At 40.3% G+C, this 20,045-nt stretch overlaps 1 protein-coding gene across 3 annotated transcripts in view; it reads left to right on the top strand.

Annotated features, from left to right (window-relative positions):
• Window positions 1-530: 530 nt before the first annotated feature.
• SSBP2 (single stranded DNA binding protein 2) overlaps window positions 531-20,045 on the top strand; it is a 1,934,337-nt gene continuing 1,914,822 nt past the window's right edge. The window contains exon 1 of one of the 3 annotated variants that reach the window (XM_044064245.1): window positions 531-783. In XM_044064245.1, the coding sequence (XP_043920180.1) occupies window positions 728-783 (56 nt within the window). In that variant the 5' untranslated portion in view covers window positions 531-727. The remainder of the gene's footprint in view (window positions 784-20,045) is intronic. The other 2 variants (XM_044064241.1, XM_044064242.1) reach the window with 2 other exon arrangements.

The following is a 20,045-nucleotide window of genomic DNA, read 5'->3' as shown; positions in this document are numbered from 1 at the left end:
ACTGTTATACAGCCCTTGTAACATAGTTGCCACAACTTTTATCTTCTGCCCTGTTACTTCTGATGCTCACATGCTTAAAGTATAAAACTGTCTTTATCCCAGCAAACCTAGATTTCCCAAGCATTTGCACTGTAGTATGCAATTTACTTTGCTAGAATAAGAAAGACTTCTGCCATGGCAAGACTACGCTATTATGAAAATTTTCCATCCAGAGAACTGATACGTGTGATAGTTAAAAATTAATCAGACATACGTATACAAAGCTTGTTTTCACATTCTACCAGCAAAGACTCTCAAGCAGAATAACTTATCCACACCCTACAGGTACGCTGCTGAAATTTCCAAGTTCAACAGAACGTCAGGTCGCATAAACTTGAAATCCACTCCAGGGTTTGTTTCTTTCTTTCAGCACTCACGTCTGCCGGGGTGCAGTCATTCTGTTGGAACAGCCAGTTGTTTAAAATCCTTCTAGATCGGTTTCAAACTCCCCCTTGCGCTGAGGCAAGAGAAACTGTAGGGGAGGGAGGTGCACACTGTTGTCGCGCGCTCTCTAAGCTATCTAGGGTGACTTGTCAATCAAATTTGTTACCATAGCAAAAAGGCCGTGCTTAAAAATGCAGCGACCAATTGGACGTGAGCGCTCGCTATGTCGCTATGGTGACTAGGTTGTTCCCGGTGAGGCTGTGATGGGTTGACAGGTGCGTGACAATCGGAGCTCTCTGTAAGCATGTACGCCAAAGGCAAGAGTAACAGTGTACCGTCCGACAGCCAGGCCAGAGAAAAGTAAGTTTTATTTCATCAATACACCACTACCTGAGAAGGTTGCTAGGGAGATGACGGAAAGGATGAAGACTCTGGGAAACTTGTCATTACCTTAGATGGTTTGTGCCCACTGTCAGCGGTGGTACAGGAAAAAGTAACTTTACAAAATTATAAAGAATCGCGTGTGCGGAGTCTTGCTTTGACAGTTTTAAAATAAAGCGGCAACAACTAGACCCGCTGAAGGGCTTAGAAGATAAGTAATAGTAGGTTGAAGGGTTTCTAAAACTTCTTTAATCAGAGCTGCATATAGGGTGTTGCTGTTACTGCTGCTGCCGAGGGCAGTAAGTTTGAAAAGCCCCAATGAAACCGTAACGCATGGACGTAGTAAACCGTAAGTACGGTGTAAATATATTCTGTTCCCACCGGATTGCAACATGCTGCACTGCAAACTGTGTATGGAGGCTCGGTGCCAAACCATTTTGGCATGTTTTTGGTTACTGTCACATTCTTACGGGTTTTGTTTTTGTAGTGCATTCGTGGTTGCAGTAAAAGTTTAAAAGTAGGAACGGTTGTAGGAAGGAAGTCTGGTTGCAAATTGCTTCTGCAATAAAGTGTTCTTTCTAATGCAAGCTCTCGACTTATTATTTTACATATTCATTAACCAGAAAATAAACCTACATAGAACTTAAATTTAGATTTCAGAATTAGGGGACAAAACGCAATAACACCGTGCTATGATACAGATCGCAAACAGTAGCTGGGGGTGCAGGGACGTAGACATAATTTTTGGAAGAATGCCCCATCTTCCGTATTTTAGCGTCCCCTCCAGTCGTTATATAGTTCTAATGTTTTTGCACTAAACTTTTGTGTTGCTACCTTCCATAACATAACGGTATTTATTCTTGTGGTGTACAGCCTAAACACCATGTTGAAATGCAGGACATGCACTAAAATTATTACATTAAAAACCTTTTAGGTGTTATGTAGTATGTCATAGACATACATTATTTACTTTGGTACTTTTGTACCCGGCAAAAAGTTGCATGAGTATTAGTGTTTATATACAGTGGCTGGTGGCTTGCAAGAAGTATGCCTAGCTACATGCATGCTGAGGTGCAGAGGGATGCAACCTTTTAACAGTCTTCAGCACAAAATGCATTTTATTAAGTTTGAGCTCCTTTTGAGTTTGGGATAATATATGCAGAAGTTACTCACAGTCAGTATATGCAACTGTTTAAGTGCAGGACTGCGCAGGTGTACTTAATACAGCACTGAAAGTATGTAATTGGTTGTCACTTCTGACAGGTTACCCAGGACAGTTGAAGTGGCATGTACAGCATCACCAATATGTAATGACCCTGTAACCTCCTTCATTTACTATTATTTTACAGTTACTGCAACTGGAAGAATTTGGTCCTGCTATGTATATACTGCTTAGAAGACAAGCTTAGTAGTGTTATCTGTCATTGTCCATTGTATGTTTCTTATATATACATGCGCACACACACACACACACACACACACACACACACACACACACACACACACACATAATAGCCAATGTTGTGGGTGTACATAATTCCAAAGTATGCTGAGCTGTCTTTATTACAAATGTATATGACCTGCATGGATGTGTATTTACATACTGATTTATGCAACTGCAGATGCTTATTTGTGGGCCTGTATCTGTCTTTGTATTTGATAGTAGCTGAAACAGATGTAAAACATGATGCTGAAAGAATAGTATACAGGAACAGCCTCTTCAAATATGTTGATCATTCTGAATGACATGTTCCAGCATCCTAAAGCTTTTGCATTCATTCCCCTAGTGAACAGAAAATGTAGAGAACACGTTCTGATTTTGTAACTCAGAATCCAGGTGTGCTTTTGATGCAGTTTTTTTTTACAAGAAGAGTTTGTTTACCGATATCTGTGGATTTGTCTTGTATGCCAAAGTTAATGGAACCAGTGTTCCTAAGGTATTTTTCTCAGCACAGATTGCTAAATTCAGTGTTGGGTGTTTTTTATCTGTTGGAATATAGTTGAATGACTTGTAGAAATGACTGTTTTTTTTTTTTTTTTAAGCTTAAAAAAATTTTGATGTACTAAACTTTGTTTGCTGACTAGAGAAGTGAATTGGTCCAAGTATCATTTTCAGTCACTTCCTAGTGAACAGATTATGAATCTTTTTGGCGAAACCTTTTGAAAAAGAGGCTCATGAAGTTTCACCTGCCACTGCCAGTTAAAATGCAGTCTTTTAAATTTATTTATGTGGGGGTTGGAGGTAATTTGTATATGCTTAAACTCTGTTATTGTAGGCATTAGTGAGAGCTGAGGTTTTACATCTTTAGGATAGAAGATGGTTTAAGCCAAGTTACTGTTATTGTAACTTCACCTCGCAAATTGTGGAATTATTACTTTTTTGTTTGTTTGTTTTTTTATGGCGAAGTGTTGAGTTCAATTTCTGGTTTTGGTTGTATTGTACTCTTTCTTTAGAACTTGAAAAAACAGTGTAAATTCTCTTTTCAAAGTGTAATAAACTTTGAATGTTTTGTCTGTAATCCTCTTACTACACTTTTCTTGATCTAAGATGTGCTGCCTTTACATACAGCTTACATGTTTTCACATCTAGGCAAGAAAATGTTTCCATAGGTTTTTAAGAATCTTACTAGAAATGCGTCAATTTAAATTGTAGCACTTTTTGTTTTGTCTTTTTAGTCCCTAAAATCTATGCCAAATGACTTCCTGTCTGTTAGTGATAGCAGTCTTCATTCACACAAATTGACATCAGATCAGGCTTTCTTTAGATGACAGACTATAAACTCTATGATGAAGTCTTCAGTTACTTGAATGGAAATTTGCTGTGGTGAATACATCCAACTGTTTAAAGTAGCAGCAATTTAGGATAAAGATTCTTTCATAACTTCATTTGGGTGTATTTCGACAACCTTGTAGCTTGCATGGGTTAAGACAGTAATTCTTTCCTTTCTTCTTAATTTTTCACTCTTTATATGGGGTTTTACCAGAAAATGAAGGCCCCAAAAAGAAATTGATTTTAGTTTGTGCCTTTCCCATGTAAATGAGGAAATTGTACACATCCTTTTAACTATCTTTTCTTTCCTTATCACTCACTTTCTTTGCTAATCCTTTCGCTTTTCCCTTCTTCACACTCTCCATAATGAATTTCTGTGTACCACCTCTCCACATCCTTAACTACCTTCACGCTAAACCCATGAATGACTCCCTGATTACCTCATCCTCTATAACTTGTCACTTTTGGTTTCTTCCAAACCAATAAACTCCTAAATCAACTATATTAACATTGTACTTGTTTGAACTGTTTGTGCCATACTTTTTTTTTTTTTGGTTGTCTGAGACTTGTGCACTTGTGATTCATGTAGGCTTTTTGTTTGTACTTTGAATCATAAGTAAAATTGTTAGATTTCATGTAGGCTTTATATGTGGAGTTTTTTTTCTCCCTGAGCCTTTGCTGAAAAAGAGATTATACTTCCTCAGTCAACAAAAACAAACACATCATATTTATTTATTTACAATTTCTTGGCTTCACGTGTGCCAGCCATAGTCAATCAGCTTTCATGCCAGCGAAGTATATATCAAAGAAGAAGGAGTCCAGCACAGAGCTCTGTTGTGCAGTACTGGTGATGCTTTTCTGCCTCTGCCAACAGCAAGCATTTCTGACCTGAAAAGTATATATACTCTTTGATGGCCAATCACCTATCTTGTGAACTATGTATGGACTAATGTCGAGTTCGGAAAGCTTGCCAGTGATCTCAGCAAGGGTGAGAATACTGGCGAGGTACATGTAGGCAGCATGGATTATATGCCCCTTATCAATGGCATTAGTAACACTCTCAAACTATTCTAGGCTGAGCAGGTATGATATAACTTTTACAAAGCCAAACTGATGTATATCTAGGCATATACGATCACTTATGGTGTTGTTTATTACTTCAGCAATAATGCATTTATATAGCCTTGAAAATAATGCTAGGGAGGGTAATAGGCTTGAAATTCCCATGGTCAGTAGCAGGGCCACCTTTTATGCAAGGGTACCAAACAGCTAGTCTTCACACCTTAGGAATGTAACTACTGGAGAGACCATGGTTGAAGAGTTGATGGAGGGTTTTGATAGGTGAGACTCAGAAGACATCCAGAGATATTTTCAGGGTCCTTGGAACTGGTATTTTTATTTTTGGAAAGTGCCTGCCTGCAACAGTATTGGCATTGTCTTTGTGGTCAGTGGAGAAATATAACTAATGATTTATTGAACTTGTGTTTAAGCTTCGTAATATAGCTGACAAAGGTGTTATGATCATCTTATGAATTAATTGCTATTCTGAGTTCATAACTGACACTGCATTTCCTAATGGTAAGTATGAGGGACATATTTACTTGTTTGAATTCATTTTGCCCTGAAGAAGTGGACATCTTTAGATGGCTAGAAGGTTTTTTTCTTTTCTTTTTTTTTTTATACATGTAATAGTTCCACCTTATGAGTTATTTGCTATTATGCTTATGATGGACTGGTATAGATGCCTCAAAACATCTGTTCAAGAGAGAGAAAAAGTCAGAAAAGTAGCCTTGGGTACAACTTTTTCTGGGTAGCTGTACCATTTATAATTATCAATATGATCAAATTATTAGTAAATAGATAATATGGAGTAATGTCTGAATATAGAGAAGTTATTAGGGGCCTCATAGCAGGTTTTCATTGAAAATGTCACAACAGGAAGGTCAAATATGACTAGATTCAGGTAACTAGTTGGGTAATTCAGTCGAAGGGGAAAGTTTATAATACCAAGAAGTGTATGGCTGGGAGGTTTGGGTAATTTTAAATGTGTGAAATGAGGTTTGGGTAATTTTAAATGTGTGAAAGGAAGATTAAACATGTTTCAAATATGATTATCATGAATGGAAAAAGAGGTACTGTAAGATACTGATGGGAACCAAAAGCATCTTTTTATTGTGGTGCAGAAGATCATTTAGTGCAAGAATGTATAAAGAAAATATACTGTCAGTGTGGAGAAACAGGTCATACAGTTGGGAATTGGTTAAATAAGTGTAGGAAATGTAATGATTTTTGGTAATTTTAGGACGGAGTGTCCCAGTACAGGAAGAAAGACTAGAATAAGGAAAACACTTTTCAGGTAAAACACAGTCTGAACAAGATAGCACCGCTCATGATGGAGATGGGGGGAAATAAAGAATGAAGATGGGTAGAGATGCAAATTACTGAAACAGTAACAGAAAAAATTAAGTAAGTATACAAAATAAGTTTTGATGTACTAAATAATAAGGGGAAGAAGAGGATATTGAAACAGGTGAAGAAAATGAACAGGAGAGAGTAAAATGAATCGGGGAAAGGGTGAGAAGGAGAACAATAAAAATAAAAGTTGCAAACACAAAGGATACAAAAAAAGGAAAATGATAATGTTTCAGTACCGGTAGTAAATGTAAACAGAATTTTATAAATAAAAAGGTTTGACAGTAAGAGAATGGTATAAAAATAAACATGGACATTTATGTTTTTTAAATACAAGATGCATTAAAAAAGAGACATGAGAAAAAATTGCAGCTGTATAGGGAATAAATTTTTTTGCTCAGTAGGAAATTAAATATGCTCAGATGTAGCAGTTGTAATAAAGCATGAGGAAGTAAAAATAATGGCCATAATAGTAGCTGATATGTGTGTATTATGACATGGAGGAAAATGTTGAAGAAATAAAGTTTGTGGTGGTGAATATGTCAGTATTTATGACGTGAGACTATAGTTGTAACATAAGGGAAGAAAAAGAAAAGATAACCTAAAACCAAAGTTATGAAGTAAGTTATTAAATGTGGGGATTAGTATTCGGGGAAAAGAAACAGGACTTATCAGAGAAGAAAGAAATACTGCGAGGTATGAAGACTACAGAATTTTCTGATCGTAAAGCAATGTAAGTTTTAGTGGGTAATAATGAAAATATTATAATAGAGGGAAAATAAATAAAAAGGTTGACAGATGAGTTTAATGCGTTCACAACAAGAAAAGAAGTTGCAGTATGAGCATGTGACCGTGAGGGAATACTATGGACATTGGACTTGGAGGTGGGCTGCATTTAAAAGAAAATATAATAGGGCATATTTAAATGTTTGAAGAGTACAAAAACAAGTGGATAAAAAATATGTAAAAATTTTAAATGAGTTTGAAGATGAAGTTAAAAAGGAAATAAAAAAGGTAAATAGTTTAGAGTGAAAATGTATGAAAAAGTAAGGAAACTGTTTGTTATTATTATTCAGACAGTATTTTCAAAAAAGGAAAAAAAAGACATTTCTCCATGCTTAGGAAACAGACCGAAGTAAGAGAAGAAAATAAATGAATGCAATTTTTGATGAAAAGGAGATTGTTTTATGTACCCAAAAATAAATTATGAAAACCGGTGAGAAATTTGTCTGTGACATACACAGAAAGGAAGATGTGCAATGTGAACTATGGCAAGTTAAGGAAATGGCAAACTAAGTAAAACACAGAAAAAAGAAAAATGTAAAAAATTACAAAAAATAAGAGAAAAAAAGGAAACTCGGCACCAGGTCCATATGGACTGGGATATCATTTTTGTAAAGATATGAGTAAATATGAAATAATAGTTTTCTTATATAGTAAATGAATGATTAAGAGAAGGGATAAAAGAAGAAATCTGTGATGGGGTGAAAAAAGTTAATATGCAAAAAAAAGATGGCAGAAAAAAGTAAATAACTTGGTGATCACTAACCTAGGAAACACACAGATTTTGAAAAAAGAATGTAGAAGGTACTGGAGCAGGTATTAGATGATGGTGTTTTTGGTGTTGAAGGTAAATAAAGAATGTGTTAATGGTTAAATACGTTGTACATTTCATTCTAGAGGGGAATGGAGGAAGAATAGTAATATGCAATGTTGTAAAAACTTTTAGCAGGCTTAGTCATGAGGCAATATGGGAAGTATTTAAAGCATATGGTATAAGTGCAAGACCAGTGAAAGCTTAAAAAAAAAGGCATGTTATGATGATTCTGGGGGCAAGGGTAGTAAATGGGTGGCTTGGGAAAGACAGGTAAAAATAGAAAGGGGAGTAAGGCAAGGTTGTCTAAGTATGTGCCTGTTTGCTTTTGTAATGAATGCTTTTAAGCAATGGTGTGACTGTGGGTTAAAAATGCAACATGGCAGTTGGTCATATGTTTGTCGTATGCAGAAGATTTGGTTATTATTGCAAGAAATAAGGTATGGATGAATGAAGTATTAAGAATGGAGATAATATTGAACAAATTAGGATTGCAGTTAAACAGTGCTAAAAATAAAAGATTTGGTGAAATAAGAGAATGGAATCTATCATAATAGAAAATGAATAGATATGCTTGCTACTGAGATTTGTCTGCATACATCAACTGGACATAAGCTGATTTAAGTATATTTTCTGCATTTTTTGTGGTTTTATAATTTGGACTGATTCCTCAGATCTAGCTCTGTTGAAACTGTCTTGTGTGTGTCTCTGAAGCTCTGCACTAGTTGTTAGACTGCTTTGAAATTCCTTTAAGTGTTAATTAGCTTGGGGGGTTTCTGATAACATTAAAACCTGTGTTGGTTACATTTCTTGTAATCATTTTAAATCGAGTTGCTTGCTACTGAGATTTGTCTGCATACATCAACTGGACATAAGCTGATTTAAGTATATTTTCTGCATTTTTTTTGTGGTTTTATAATTTGGACTGATTCCTCAGATCTAGCTCTGTTGAAACTGTCTTGTGTGTGTCTCTGAAGCTCTGCACTAGTTGTCAGACTGCTTTGAAATTCCTTTAAGTGTTAATTAGCTTGGGGGGTTTCTGATAACATTAAAACCTGTGTTGGTTACATTTCTTGTAATCATTTTAAATCGAGTTGCTTGCTACTGAGATTTGTCTGCATACATCAACTGGACATAAGCTGATTTAAGTATATTTTCTGCATTTTTTGTGGTTTTATAATTTGGACTGATTCCTCAGATCTAGCTCTGTTGAAACTGTCTTCCCCAACCCCCTCCCTGTTCTTGGTTGTAGTTTAAATTTGGTGGCTTTTGCAGTGCCCGCCCCACTGTAGATTTGATCTAGGACACTCCCCCAGTCCCATCTCTTTACAGCATTCTATCTAATAAACCCTTTCTGCACTTGCTTTTAGTCCTTTTTAATTTAATTACATTTTTTTCAAACTGTGTGTGGACTAATATTGCTACATACTCAAGTGTGCCAGCTTGCACTGCATGTGAATTGTTTTTACTACTGTTTTTGCTACTTTTCTGAGAAAAAAAAAATTATCTGCTTTTACTGTATTTGTGTTTCTTCCTAATTTATTTTGCTTTTGCGTCATCTTAAACATATTCAGTTGTATTTATTACTTTTTGGTGCAACTCATTCTAAGCCTTTTAGTTTAAGCACTTGGGCTTCAGACCAGTTGTTTTACATTAAGAAGGTTTGTGGTTTGCACTGTAGTGGCAGGACAGGTAGCTTACATCCTTCTAAATTGGGAACTGCTGATTGAGGGCTCAGTGTCAGTTATTCTAAAAGTGTATTAATTCTGGTTTAAGCACTTGGGCTTCAGGCCAGTTATTTTACATTAAAAGGGTTCGTGGTCTGCACTCTTGTGGGAGGAGAGGCTGGACTCTGCCCTTCTGAGCTGGGAATTTCTGGTTAAAGGCTTATAGTGCCTGCATATTTGAACTGCTTCTTACTGAAATTGGTACACATTGTTTGCTGTAGCGTAGACTAGATCCAGGCCTGCTGAATCTAGCTTTGTTTGTATAACTTGAGCACTAATCCAGGCATTCTTCAAAGTATTCAATTGTATTTATTACTGCTTGGTAGTAACTTGATTAAAGTGTAGCTATCATTCTAAGTCTTTTGGATTAAGCACTTGGGCTTCAGACCAGTTGTTTTACATTAGGAAGGTTTGTGGCCTGCACTGTGGTGGCAGGACAGGTGGCTTACATCCTTCTAAGTTGGGAACTGCTGATTGAGGGCTCAGTGTCTGTTATTCTAAAAGTGTATTAGTTCTGGTTTAAGCACTTGGGCTTCAGGCCAGTTATTTTACATTAAGAAGGTTCGTGGTCTGCACTCTTGTGGGAGGAGAGGCTGGACTCTGCCCTTCTGAGCTGAGAATTTCTGGTTAAAGGCTTATAGTGCCTGCATATTTCAACTGTTTCTTACTGAAATTGGTACACCTTGTTTGCTGTAGCATAGACTAGATCCAGGCCTGCTGAATCTAGCTCTGTTTGTATGCTTGTTTGTTTGCTTGTTATTTCCTGAAACGCTAATACCACCTAAAACGGCTTTTCAGCGCTTCTGTGGATCCCTAGTGATATCTGCATTGCTTACTGTACTCATTTCCTTGTTTCACTTAAAAGAAAGTTACTGTTTGTCGTTTTTGCATTTAAGTTACCTGTAACACATTGCATTTAAGTTACCTGGCACTTGCTCACTAAAGGCACTTGCTCACTAAAGCAATTATATAAGTCAGCACTGAAAAATTAAAAGCACTACACTCTCACAAAGTCCTCTCGAGTACCTTGTTCCCCATTGGCCCTTTTTTTTCAATTATAAAGGAATTCCCAATACTATTCTAGCATGTCCAAAGGTCAGTTGTCAATCTTCTCTCCGGTCCAGCTGGTGAATCTGGGAATCTTGAGGCAATGTTACAACTGCCTCATGTACACAGACAACCCTCTCCTCCTCCCAATAAATTCCAACACATGTGAGAGATGCATCCATATAGCCAAACTGGAGGCTAAGCTCTCTCAACTCAGTACTGGCGTAACCAGTCAGGAGGAGAAGGAAACCACACTCAGTACAATTCCAGTCTCACATAGACCTACCACGACAGCAGACCAAACACATAAACACACAAAAACATACCTGGAGGCTCTAAATAAAAATCTGCCTAAGCAGCAGAGACCTCCAAAGCAGACACCCAAGCAACCGCTACCCCAAAACAAAACACGTGCAACACATAGCTCACAAAGCCAGTGTGCCGAACAGTCACAGCCCTTAAGGCTAAACAACACACCTGATATACTTGTAATAGGTGACTCTATCATCAGGCACACTGATGTCCCGCTCACCAGGCTGAACAAGGAGAAGGTCACGGTGAGCTGCCTGTCGGGCGCTAGGATCTGCCACATAACACAAGCACTCAGGTCACTCCAAGGCAAGTACAAATATGACTCAGTCATTGTCCATGCTGGTGTGAATGACCTGAGACGTACCTCCCTGGACTACATGAAAAGAGACATAGAGGAGCTCTCTGAGCATGTGGCCCAGGCCGGTATGACCCTGACCTTGAGTAGCATCTTACCCTCACCAAGAATGATGCCACAATATGAAGACAAGATGATCACTTTCAACAATTGGCTTAATTATTGGTGTCATTCAAAGGGGATCCAATGCCTGTCAGCCTGGGATGACATGCTCGACAAGCCACGATGCTTTGCTAGGGACAGCATGCACCTGTCACCCCCGGGCTTTCGGATATTGGCAAAGGCTCTTGCTACCCCCATAGTGCCTTTTTTAGGCAAGGCTCAAAAGACAAACCCACCTCCATAGGTATCACAAGGGATAAGAAACTAAGAGTAATGCTACTCAACGCCAGAAGTCTAAACCTCAAGATGCACGCACTCTAAACTCTCCTTAGCATGGAGAAAATCGATATCTGTGCAGTAACAGAAACCTGGTTCAAGGCTCCCGAGAGCACCCCAGCACTACCAGGTTATACCTCATACCATGCTTTTCGGCCCCAAAACTTGGACCGACCCACAAAAGGAGGGGGAGTATCAATATTCGTCAAAGATACCCACACCTCCAGGTTGGTGGCACAGCACGAAGCATCAGAGACTATCCATGTGCAACTAACAGTGGGTAAAACTGCCTTCCAGTTTATAGCCTGCTACAGACCACCCTCCCTAACCCAGGAACCCCACTCAGCCTTCATGAGAACACTGGAAAATATGAAGGTCTCCCAAACACCATTATATTGGGCGACTTCAACTACCCAAACATAGACTGGGAGCATTACTCTAGCTCCAACACCCTAGCCCAAAGGTTCCTAGAATTTATAAACTCAAATGCTATGGAACAACTTGTTACCACTCCCACAAGAGGGAAAACATACTGGACCTGATCATCACCAACATGGGGACTCTATGCTCCAGACCAGAAGTGTATCCCTCACTGGTAAGATCAGACCATAAACTAATCTCACTGGATATTCACATCCCGACACCACCCCCTGCCCAGAAAACCACAGTGAAAAACTTCTCTAAAGCAAATTTCACACTCCTCAAAACTGAGGTGGAATCCTTCAAAGCCCCCGGGCCTGTGGAAAATACGTCCCAGACCGCAGAATCCTTTATAAACGCATTCTATGAACACCTTCAGGAATGCATGGATCATGCGATCCCAAATAAAACCAAGACCAAATCCTCCAAAGGCAGACGTCCTGTCTGGTGGACCACAGCCATAAACAAGCTATACAATAGAAGGAGGAAGCTACTAAATGATAGAGCAAAATTCCAAAAAGGGAAGGCATCTCTGATCAGTATTAGCAAAAAACTATGGGCACTCATAAAATCGTCTAAGGCCAGCTTCGAGAGAAAAATTGTACAGGACACTAAGGATAATCACAAGGCTTTCTTTAGTTATGTTAGGAACCTGGGTGATAATTCCCAGATATGCTCAGAATTAGTCCAAAATGACAAAAAAATACACTGAACCCACAGACATTGCCAACATCCTAGCTGACAGGTTCAGCACAAACTTCTCCCCTCCCCATCAAAGGGCAAATATCTATTCCAGCAGAGTGCTGCCCCTGACATCTCGGATGCTCAGGTAAGAGCCGCCCTCTCCAAAGCAAAAAACACAGCATCAATGGGACCAGACGGTGTCCCGGGCTGCGTCCTACATGAACTCCAAGAAGAGCTAAACCCAAACATAAAACTACTGTTCAATCTCAGCCTTACTACAGGATATGTACCCAAAGAGTGGCGTACAGCAATTGTGGTCCCACTCCACAAAGGTGGTGCCTCAACGGATCCTGGAAACTATCGCCCCATAAGCCTGACTAGCTTGGTCTGCAAAGCTATGGAAAGGATAATCATGGACCTCATAAATAAAGATATTGGGGACCTACAGACACTGGATCCTACCCAGTTCGGCTTTGTTAAGGGCAGATCCTGCCTCTTAAACCTGGTTGATTTCTTTCAAACAGTCACCAAGGCCATTGACGAGGGGAAGGTGGTCCACACAGCCTACCTGGACCTCGCAAAAGCCTAAGATACAATACCCCACTCGGGCATTATAGATAAGTTCACCAGCTTAAATATAAACCCCTATGTCACTAGATGGGTTGCAAACTGGCTCAAGGACAGAACCCACATGGTTAGAATTGCTGGAGCCATGTCAGACTCCAAACCAGTTACAAGTGGCGTCCCACAAGGCTCAGTCCTGGGACCTCTCTTGTTTAGTATATATTTCTCGGAGGTACAGGCCAACAAGGAAGGACTGTGGCTGACCAAGTTCGCAGATGACTGCAAACTGGGCGCCATAATCGACTCTCCAGCCGACACAAGCATCCTCCAAAAGGGCCTCATAGAAACAGACAACTGGTGCCAGAGCCATGGCCTCAAGCTAAAAGCCAAAAAGTGTATAGTCATCCCCTTTGGCAAAAACAAAGTGCCCACAAATTACCACATAGGTGGTAATCCATTAAGTACAGAAGAAGTAATTAGGGACCTGGGGACCCAAGTTGATAGCAATCTCTCATTTGACAACCACGTGGCCAAAGTGGTTAGAAAAACATTTTATATAGCCCACCTAATCATGAAGGGATTCACATCTAGATCAGGGAGGTCATCGTGCCTCTTTACTCATCCCTCATCAGGCCCATAATTGAGTACAATGCCCCTTTTGGGATGTACCTTACCAGACACCTGCAGCAACTGGAAAGACCCCAAAAGTACCTCACCAAGAGGATCAAAGGGCTCAAATAGATGCCATATGCTGCCCGGTTAAAGAAACTCCAGCTCTACTCAGTGGCATACCGCCTGTTCAGAGGCGATCTGTGCCTGACGTATAAAGCCATGTCCAACCCGAATTAATGGACATGCTGCACCTCAGAAAATCCAAATCCTATCGAGCTACACGCTCGAGAGACTTGAACCTCAGCACTGAAATAAATAGGACATGCTGGAGGGACAGATTCATAACCCAGAGGCTCCCTTCACTCTGGAATAAAATCCCAGTCCAGGTTAGGCAGAGTCCCTCATTGACTCTCTTCAAGAGGAATCTTGATGAGTGGATGGGAGATCGTAGGTTTACCCCAGGTATGACTTCTGTGTCACTGTTAGACAGAGGCACAGTATACTAACCTCAAAAAAGGGGCATAGCAAAATTAATTTAAAATGGGTGGCGAAAGCCAAACACATTCTGGCTAGGCTTATAAATGCCCTAGGGCAGATAGCCTAGTATGAACCTATGTATATGATTTGGTCAATATAAAAGAGTAACAGAATAAAAGAATAACAGAACAATGGAAAGGAAAACTGGAATAATTAAGGAGACGGACAGCATGGTAGAAAGTTTTACCTTGTCATTCTTTAAAAAAGTATATAGGTTCATAAATGTATACTAGGCTAATGACCTTTGGGGCCTTTATAAGCCTAGCCATGCAACCCAAATGTTTGCCATGAGTTATTTTGGGGGGTGTAAGATAGGGCATGAATTAATGGCTACCTCTGTCTATCAGAGACATAGGTGTCTGACCATAGGTGAATTTTTGTTTTCCCATCCAGTGATCCAGGTTGCACTAAGAGCTCTGCTTCACATGGATGGGAAGCCTGTTCCAGAGAATGCGGATTCTCTGTGATACATACCCATCTGTCCAGCATGTCCTATTTAAGTTGGAAGCAAAGTTTTTAAAGCCTTAGATCTAGTAGTTAAGATGTTGTTCCTTTTGCAGATATGCAAAATGTCCATCAGGGTGGAATCCAAGAATGCCTTGTATGCCAGGCATAAATCATTTCTCAGCAGTCTGTAGGAAATAAGAGTACAAAGACAGGGCTTTGAGACAGTCTGCACAGAACATTATGTTTACGTCTTGTATTCTTTTTGTGAGGAATAGCTGGGTAACTACAGCAGAACTAGTAAGTGTGACTGCTAGAAAGGTTCTTGGTGTGACATCTGGACAGAGGAAGGAGGACAAGGAGACCTGGTGGTGGAATGAGGGAGTACAGGAGAGTATACAGAGGAAGAGGCTGGTGAAGAAGAAGTGGGATTGTCAAAGAGATGAAGAAAGTAGACATGAGTATAAGGAGATGAGGCGCATGGCAAAGAGAGAGGTGGCGAAAGCTAAGGATAAGGCATATGGAGAGTTGTATGCGAGATTGGACACTAAAGAGGGAGAAAAGGACCTGTACCGATTAGCTAGACAGAGGGACAGAGCTGGGAAAGATGTGCAGCAAGTAAGGGTGATAAAGGATAGTGAGGGAAAGGTACTCACAAGAGAGGAGAGTGTGTTGAGTAGATGGAAAGAGTATTTTGAGAGGCTGATGAATGAAGAGAATGAGAGAGAGAAGGTTGGATGATGTGGGGATAGTGAATCAGGAAGTGAAACAGATTAGCAAGGAGGAAGTAAGGGCAGCTATGAAGAGGATGAAGAATGGAAAGGCTGTTGGCCCAGATGACTTACCAATGGAAGCATGGAGGTGCTTAGGAGAAATGGCAGTGGAATTTCTAACTAGATTGTTTAATGAAATTTTGGAAAGTCAGAGGATGCCTGAGGAGTGGAGGAAAAGTGTTTTGGTACCTATCTTTAAGAATAAGGGTGATGTGCAGAACTGCAGTAACTACAGAGGGATAAAACTGATTAGTCACAGCTTGAAGTTATGGGAAAGAGTAGTGGAAGCAAGGTTAAGAAGGGAGGTGATGATTAGTGATCAGCAGTATGGTTTCATGCCAGGAAAGAGCACTACAGATGCAATGTTTGCTCTGAGAGTGTTGTTGGAGAAATACAGAGAAGGTCAGAAGGAGTTGCATTGTGTCTTTGTAGACTTGGAGAAAGCATATGACAGGGTGCCTAGAGAAGAGTTGTGGTATTGTATGAGGAAGTCGGGAGTGGCAGAGAAGTATGTACGAGTGGTACAGGATATGTACGAGGGTAGTGTGACAGTGGTGAGGACTGCAGTGGGAGTGACAGATCCGTTTAAGGTGGAGGTGGGATTACATCAAGGATCAGCTCTGAGTCCTTTCTTATTTGCAGTGGTGATGGACAGGTTGACAGATGAGATCAGACAGGAGGCCCGTGGACTATGATGTTTGCAGATGACATTGTGATCTGTAGTGAGAGTAGGAATCAGGTTGAGGAGACTCTGGAGAGGTGGAGATATGCTCTAGAGAGCAGAGGAATGAAGGTCAGCAGGGCTAAGACAGAATATATGTGTGTAAATGAGAGGGAGGGTAGAGGAATGGTGAGGATGCAGGGAGTAGAGTTGGTAAAGGTGGACGAGTTTAAGTACTTGGGATCAACAGTTCAGAGTAATGGTGAATGTGGAAGAGAGGTGAAGAAGAGAGTACAGGCAGGGTGGAATGGGTGGAGAAGAGTGTCAGGAGTGATTTGTGACAGATGGGTACCAGTAAGAGTGAAAGGGAATGTCTACAAGAGGGTAGTGAGACCAGCTATGTTATATGGGTTGGAGACAGTGGCATTGACAAAAAGGCAGGAGTCAGAGCTGGATGTGGCAGAGTTAAAGATGTTAAGATTTGCAGTCGGTGTGACTAGGATGGATAGGATTAGGAATCAGTATATTAGAGGGTCAGCTCATGTTGGACAGTTTGGAGACAAAGCAAGAGAGACGAGATTGCGTTGGTTTGGAGATGTGCTGAGGAAGGATGATGGGTATATTGGGAAAAAGATGCTAAGGATGGAGCTGCCAGGTAAGAGGAATAGAGGAAGGCCTAAGATAAGGTTTATGGACGTGGTGAGGAAGGCCTAAGATAAGGTTTATGGACGTGGTGAGAGAAGACATGCAGGCGGTTGGTGTGACAGAGCAAGATGCAGAGGATAGGAAGAAATGGAAAGAGATGATCCGCTGTGGCGACCACTAACGGGAAAAGCCGAAAGAGAATGATGATGATGATGATTCTTTTTGTGAGGAGCTTCAGAGGACACTCCCATTTTTTTGCATGCTCCTGGTCTGTTACATACTGAAGGGGTGTTGTAATCTGTGACTGGTCAGGTGAGGGCTGAATATGGTGGCACAATAAATTCCTTGGACTTGGATGATATGCCCTTACTTCTAAGTTTAGTAATGTACAATGATTTTCTTATAACCTTAGACACATGTTGGTTGAAACCCATGTTACTATCTAAGAGTCCTCAAACCCCTGACTTATGTGTTTACTTTTTGGGGATATTTTTATCAATGAGATAGTCTCTCCTTGGGAGGCCAACTTCCCGAAAGGTATTTTCATGCATTTCTTGGTATTGAGTTTTAAGCAGTGGCTTTGGCAGCCATCAGTTGTTTGTGCTAGACCTTCATGTAAGATGTTAGTATCTTGGAGGGGGTTTCTATGATTTCTTTTAGCCTGCAGTCATCTCCAAACTTGGTAAGCCATTGGCCTTCGCTTCTGAAAAATCGATGCTAAAAAGGCGTGGACCCGAACAGTGTCCTCGGGGGAGACTCAGTTGGTGACCATCTTCTTTGAAGGTGGTCTCTCCAGTCCTAACTACCTTTGTCCTATCTGTGAGCCAGCTGGCTATCCAGTGAGTTATATAGAGGTTTCTGCCTAATTTCATGACTTTGTTTACAATGCCCGAATGAGGCATTATATCAAATGCCTTAGCTAGGTTAAGATAGGCAGTATGCACTATTTTGCCCACATCCATTGACTTGGTGACCTTCTCAAAGAAGTCCACCTGGTTCTGTAGGCATGAGCTGCATTAACTGTGTTGGGTCCAGTGTCTGAAGGTTTCCTATGTCATTTTTTAATAATTTACGTGATAATTCTTTCCATGCCTTTGCATATAAGATTAGTGAGACTAATGAGTCTGTAGTTCCTAGGATCCAATGATGGTCTGCCTTTGTGCAGAGGGGTGACCATTGCAGTCCTTCATTCGCATGACACAAAGCCTTTGTGGCGACTATGGTTGAATAGTGACACTAGTGGCCCTGATTAAGTAACATTTCAGGCTATTTAGGAGGCATCCTGAGATATTATTAGGGCCCATTGAAGCTGCATACCTGGCCTTTGAGACCAGAGGGGCTTGAAATTTTGACAGGTTATCACTTGCGTAATAAAAGGAGGTTTGCCCTGGTGTAGTTTCTTACTGTTGCAGGTGTTGCTGAGGTAACATTTTTTTTTTTTTTAATAGACTTTTTTTCTGGTCTGACCTTATCAGTGAGGACACAACACGGGGTTGAGGAGGGTGCAGCATTCTCCCATATTTGTGAGTATAACATCTAGTATGTTTGTAGGTGTATGCACTAGTCCATGGTGTTTATGTTCGCAAAGTATAGGAATCTCTGCGCTTGCAAATTTGTGGTTGTGTAGGAATCTCAGTTTATAGATGGATAATTAAATTCCCCTGTGAGTATGCTATTTGGTTGAATGGTGAGTGTCTCCAACAGGTCTGAGTTATAGGTTTCATAGGACATAGAAAGTGATAGCTTGCTAGGTTATGGTATTGGACTTTGTCTATGATGATTTAGACATGGAAGAACTCCAGTGCATCATCCTGTTTAGCTAATGTAGAGGAATGCTTGTTATTGATGTAGATTGAGACACCTCCACTTTTAGTTCCTGTCTATACAATTGCTGGTCTAAATGTGTGGAAGACACTAAAGCCTTGCACTGCCAGGGTACCCTCTGTGGCTGTAAACCATGCCTGTGTAACTGCACAGGTGTCTGCATTCTCCTTGTAAGGAGAGCTTGGAGGGAGTGGAGCTTCTCGTTTAGAATCTTGGCATTGAGCAGTAAAACTTTTTTAGATTTTCTTGGTTAGATTTTGCTATGTTGGAAGGGTTGTCAATTTGGTATTCCATAAAATGGCTGTATGGGGGAGGATAATGTTTTAGCCAATGTTCGAAAGTCTAGGTGGGACAGGTGCAGACCATCCTTGGCAAAGCAACGTGGTTTGCTAATCATGTCCACCAACACTGACAAATGTTGCATCCCCCTTAGAATGACACCAATGTCCTCCAGCATTGACATATAGTGTACCCCCTAGAATGGCACCAACGTCTTCCAACACTGACATATAGTATACCCCCTAGAATGGCACCTAAAACTAAGGCAGTTTATTAAACTTGATCATCTTCTTTTCATATTGTGGCATCATCCTAGATGAACATAGAACACTGTCAGTGCTGGGCACATACCAGCCTGTGACACACAGTCTGAGAACTCCTTAGTGCCTCTGTTCATATGGTGTAGGGAAATATGTTTCGGTTCATTTACACCTACATGGTATGCTAAATACCTATATGTTAGAGAAATTAGCATACTTGGGTGGAGTTTGTTTCCAAGTAACATGAAAGTAAAATAATGGGAGATTTTTTTTTCAATTTTAATTGGGTTACAAGATTAAGTCCTGTGAGAAAAGCTATGATTTATAATGGAAAAGGAGTGTATGTACACCTTCTTAGGTTTATAGGTGTTAACAACCACAAGGATCTTTTTAAGCTTAGCTATGCATCCTAAATCTAACAAATGTTTTGGTATCCTTGGTAAGTGTAAACAGGGGCTTGGGAGGTGAACCATTTACAGCTTGACTGTGTCCATTAGAGATGTAGGTGCCAAGCCAGGGATGAATTTCCTGTTCCCCATCCAATTGTCCAAGTTACACTTGAATTGGGTTAGAGAGGAACAATGCTTCACATGGATGGGGAGCCTGTTCCAGAAACTGGGTAATCTCTGGGGTACATACCTGTCTCTCCAGCAGGTCCTTTTTCTATCACAGGCAATGTTTACATCTTTAGAACAAGTAATTCTGGTGCTGTTTGTTTTTGCTAATGTACAGGAGCGCCATCAGAATGGGGTCTGACAATGCCTTGTATGCCAGGCATAGATCTCCCCTCTACAGCCTGTAGGAGATAAAACACGGGGATAGGGTCTTGAGGTGGTCTGCAAAGGGCATGTTACTTATGCATTGTATTCTTTTGGTGAGAAACCTCTGTGGATGTTTCATTTCTTGTGTATGCCTAGTTAGGTACATACCAAAGGGGGCATTG

The sequence above is a fragment of the Protopterus annectens genome, chromosome 2.part2 (assembly GCF_019279795.1).
Source record: "Protopterus annectens isolate FY-2018-M chromosome 2.part2, PAN1.0, whole genome shotgun sequence".
Lineage (NCBI taxonomy): Eukaryota > Metazoa > Chordata > Ceratodontiformes > Protopteridae > Protopterus > Protopterus annectens.
The sequence above is the reverse complement of the archived record's forward strand: the minus strand, read 5'-3'. Positions and strand labels throughout refer to the sequence as shown.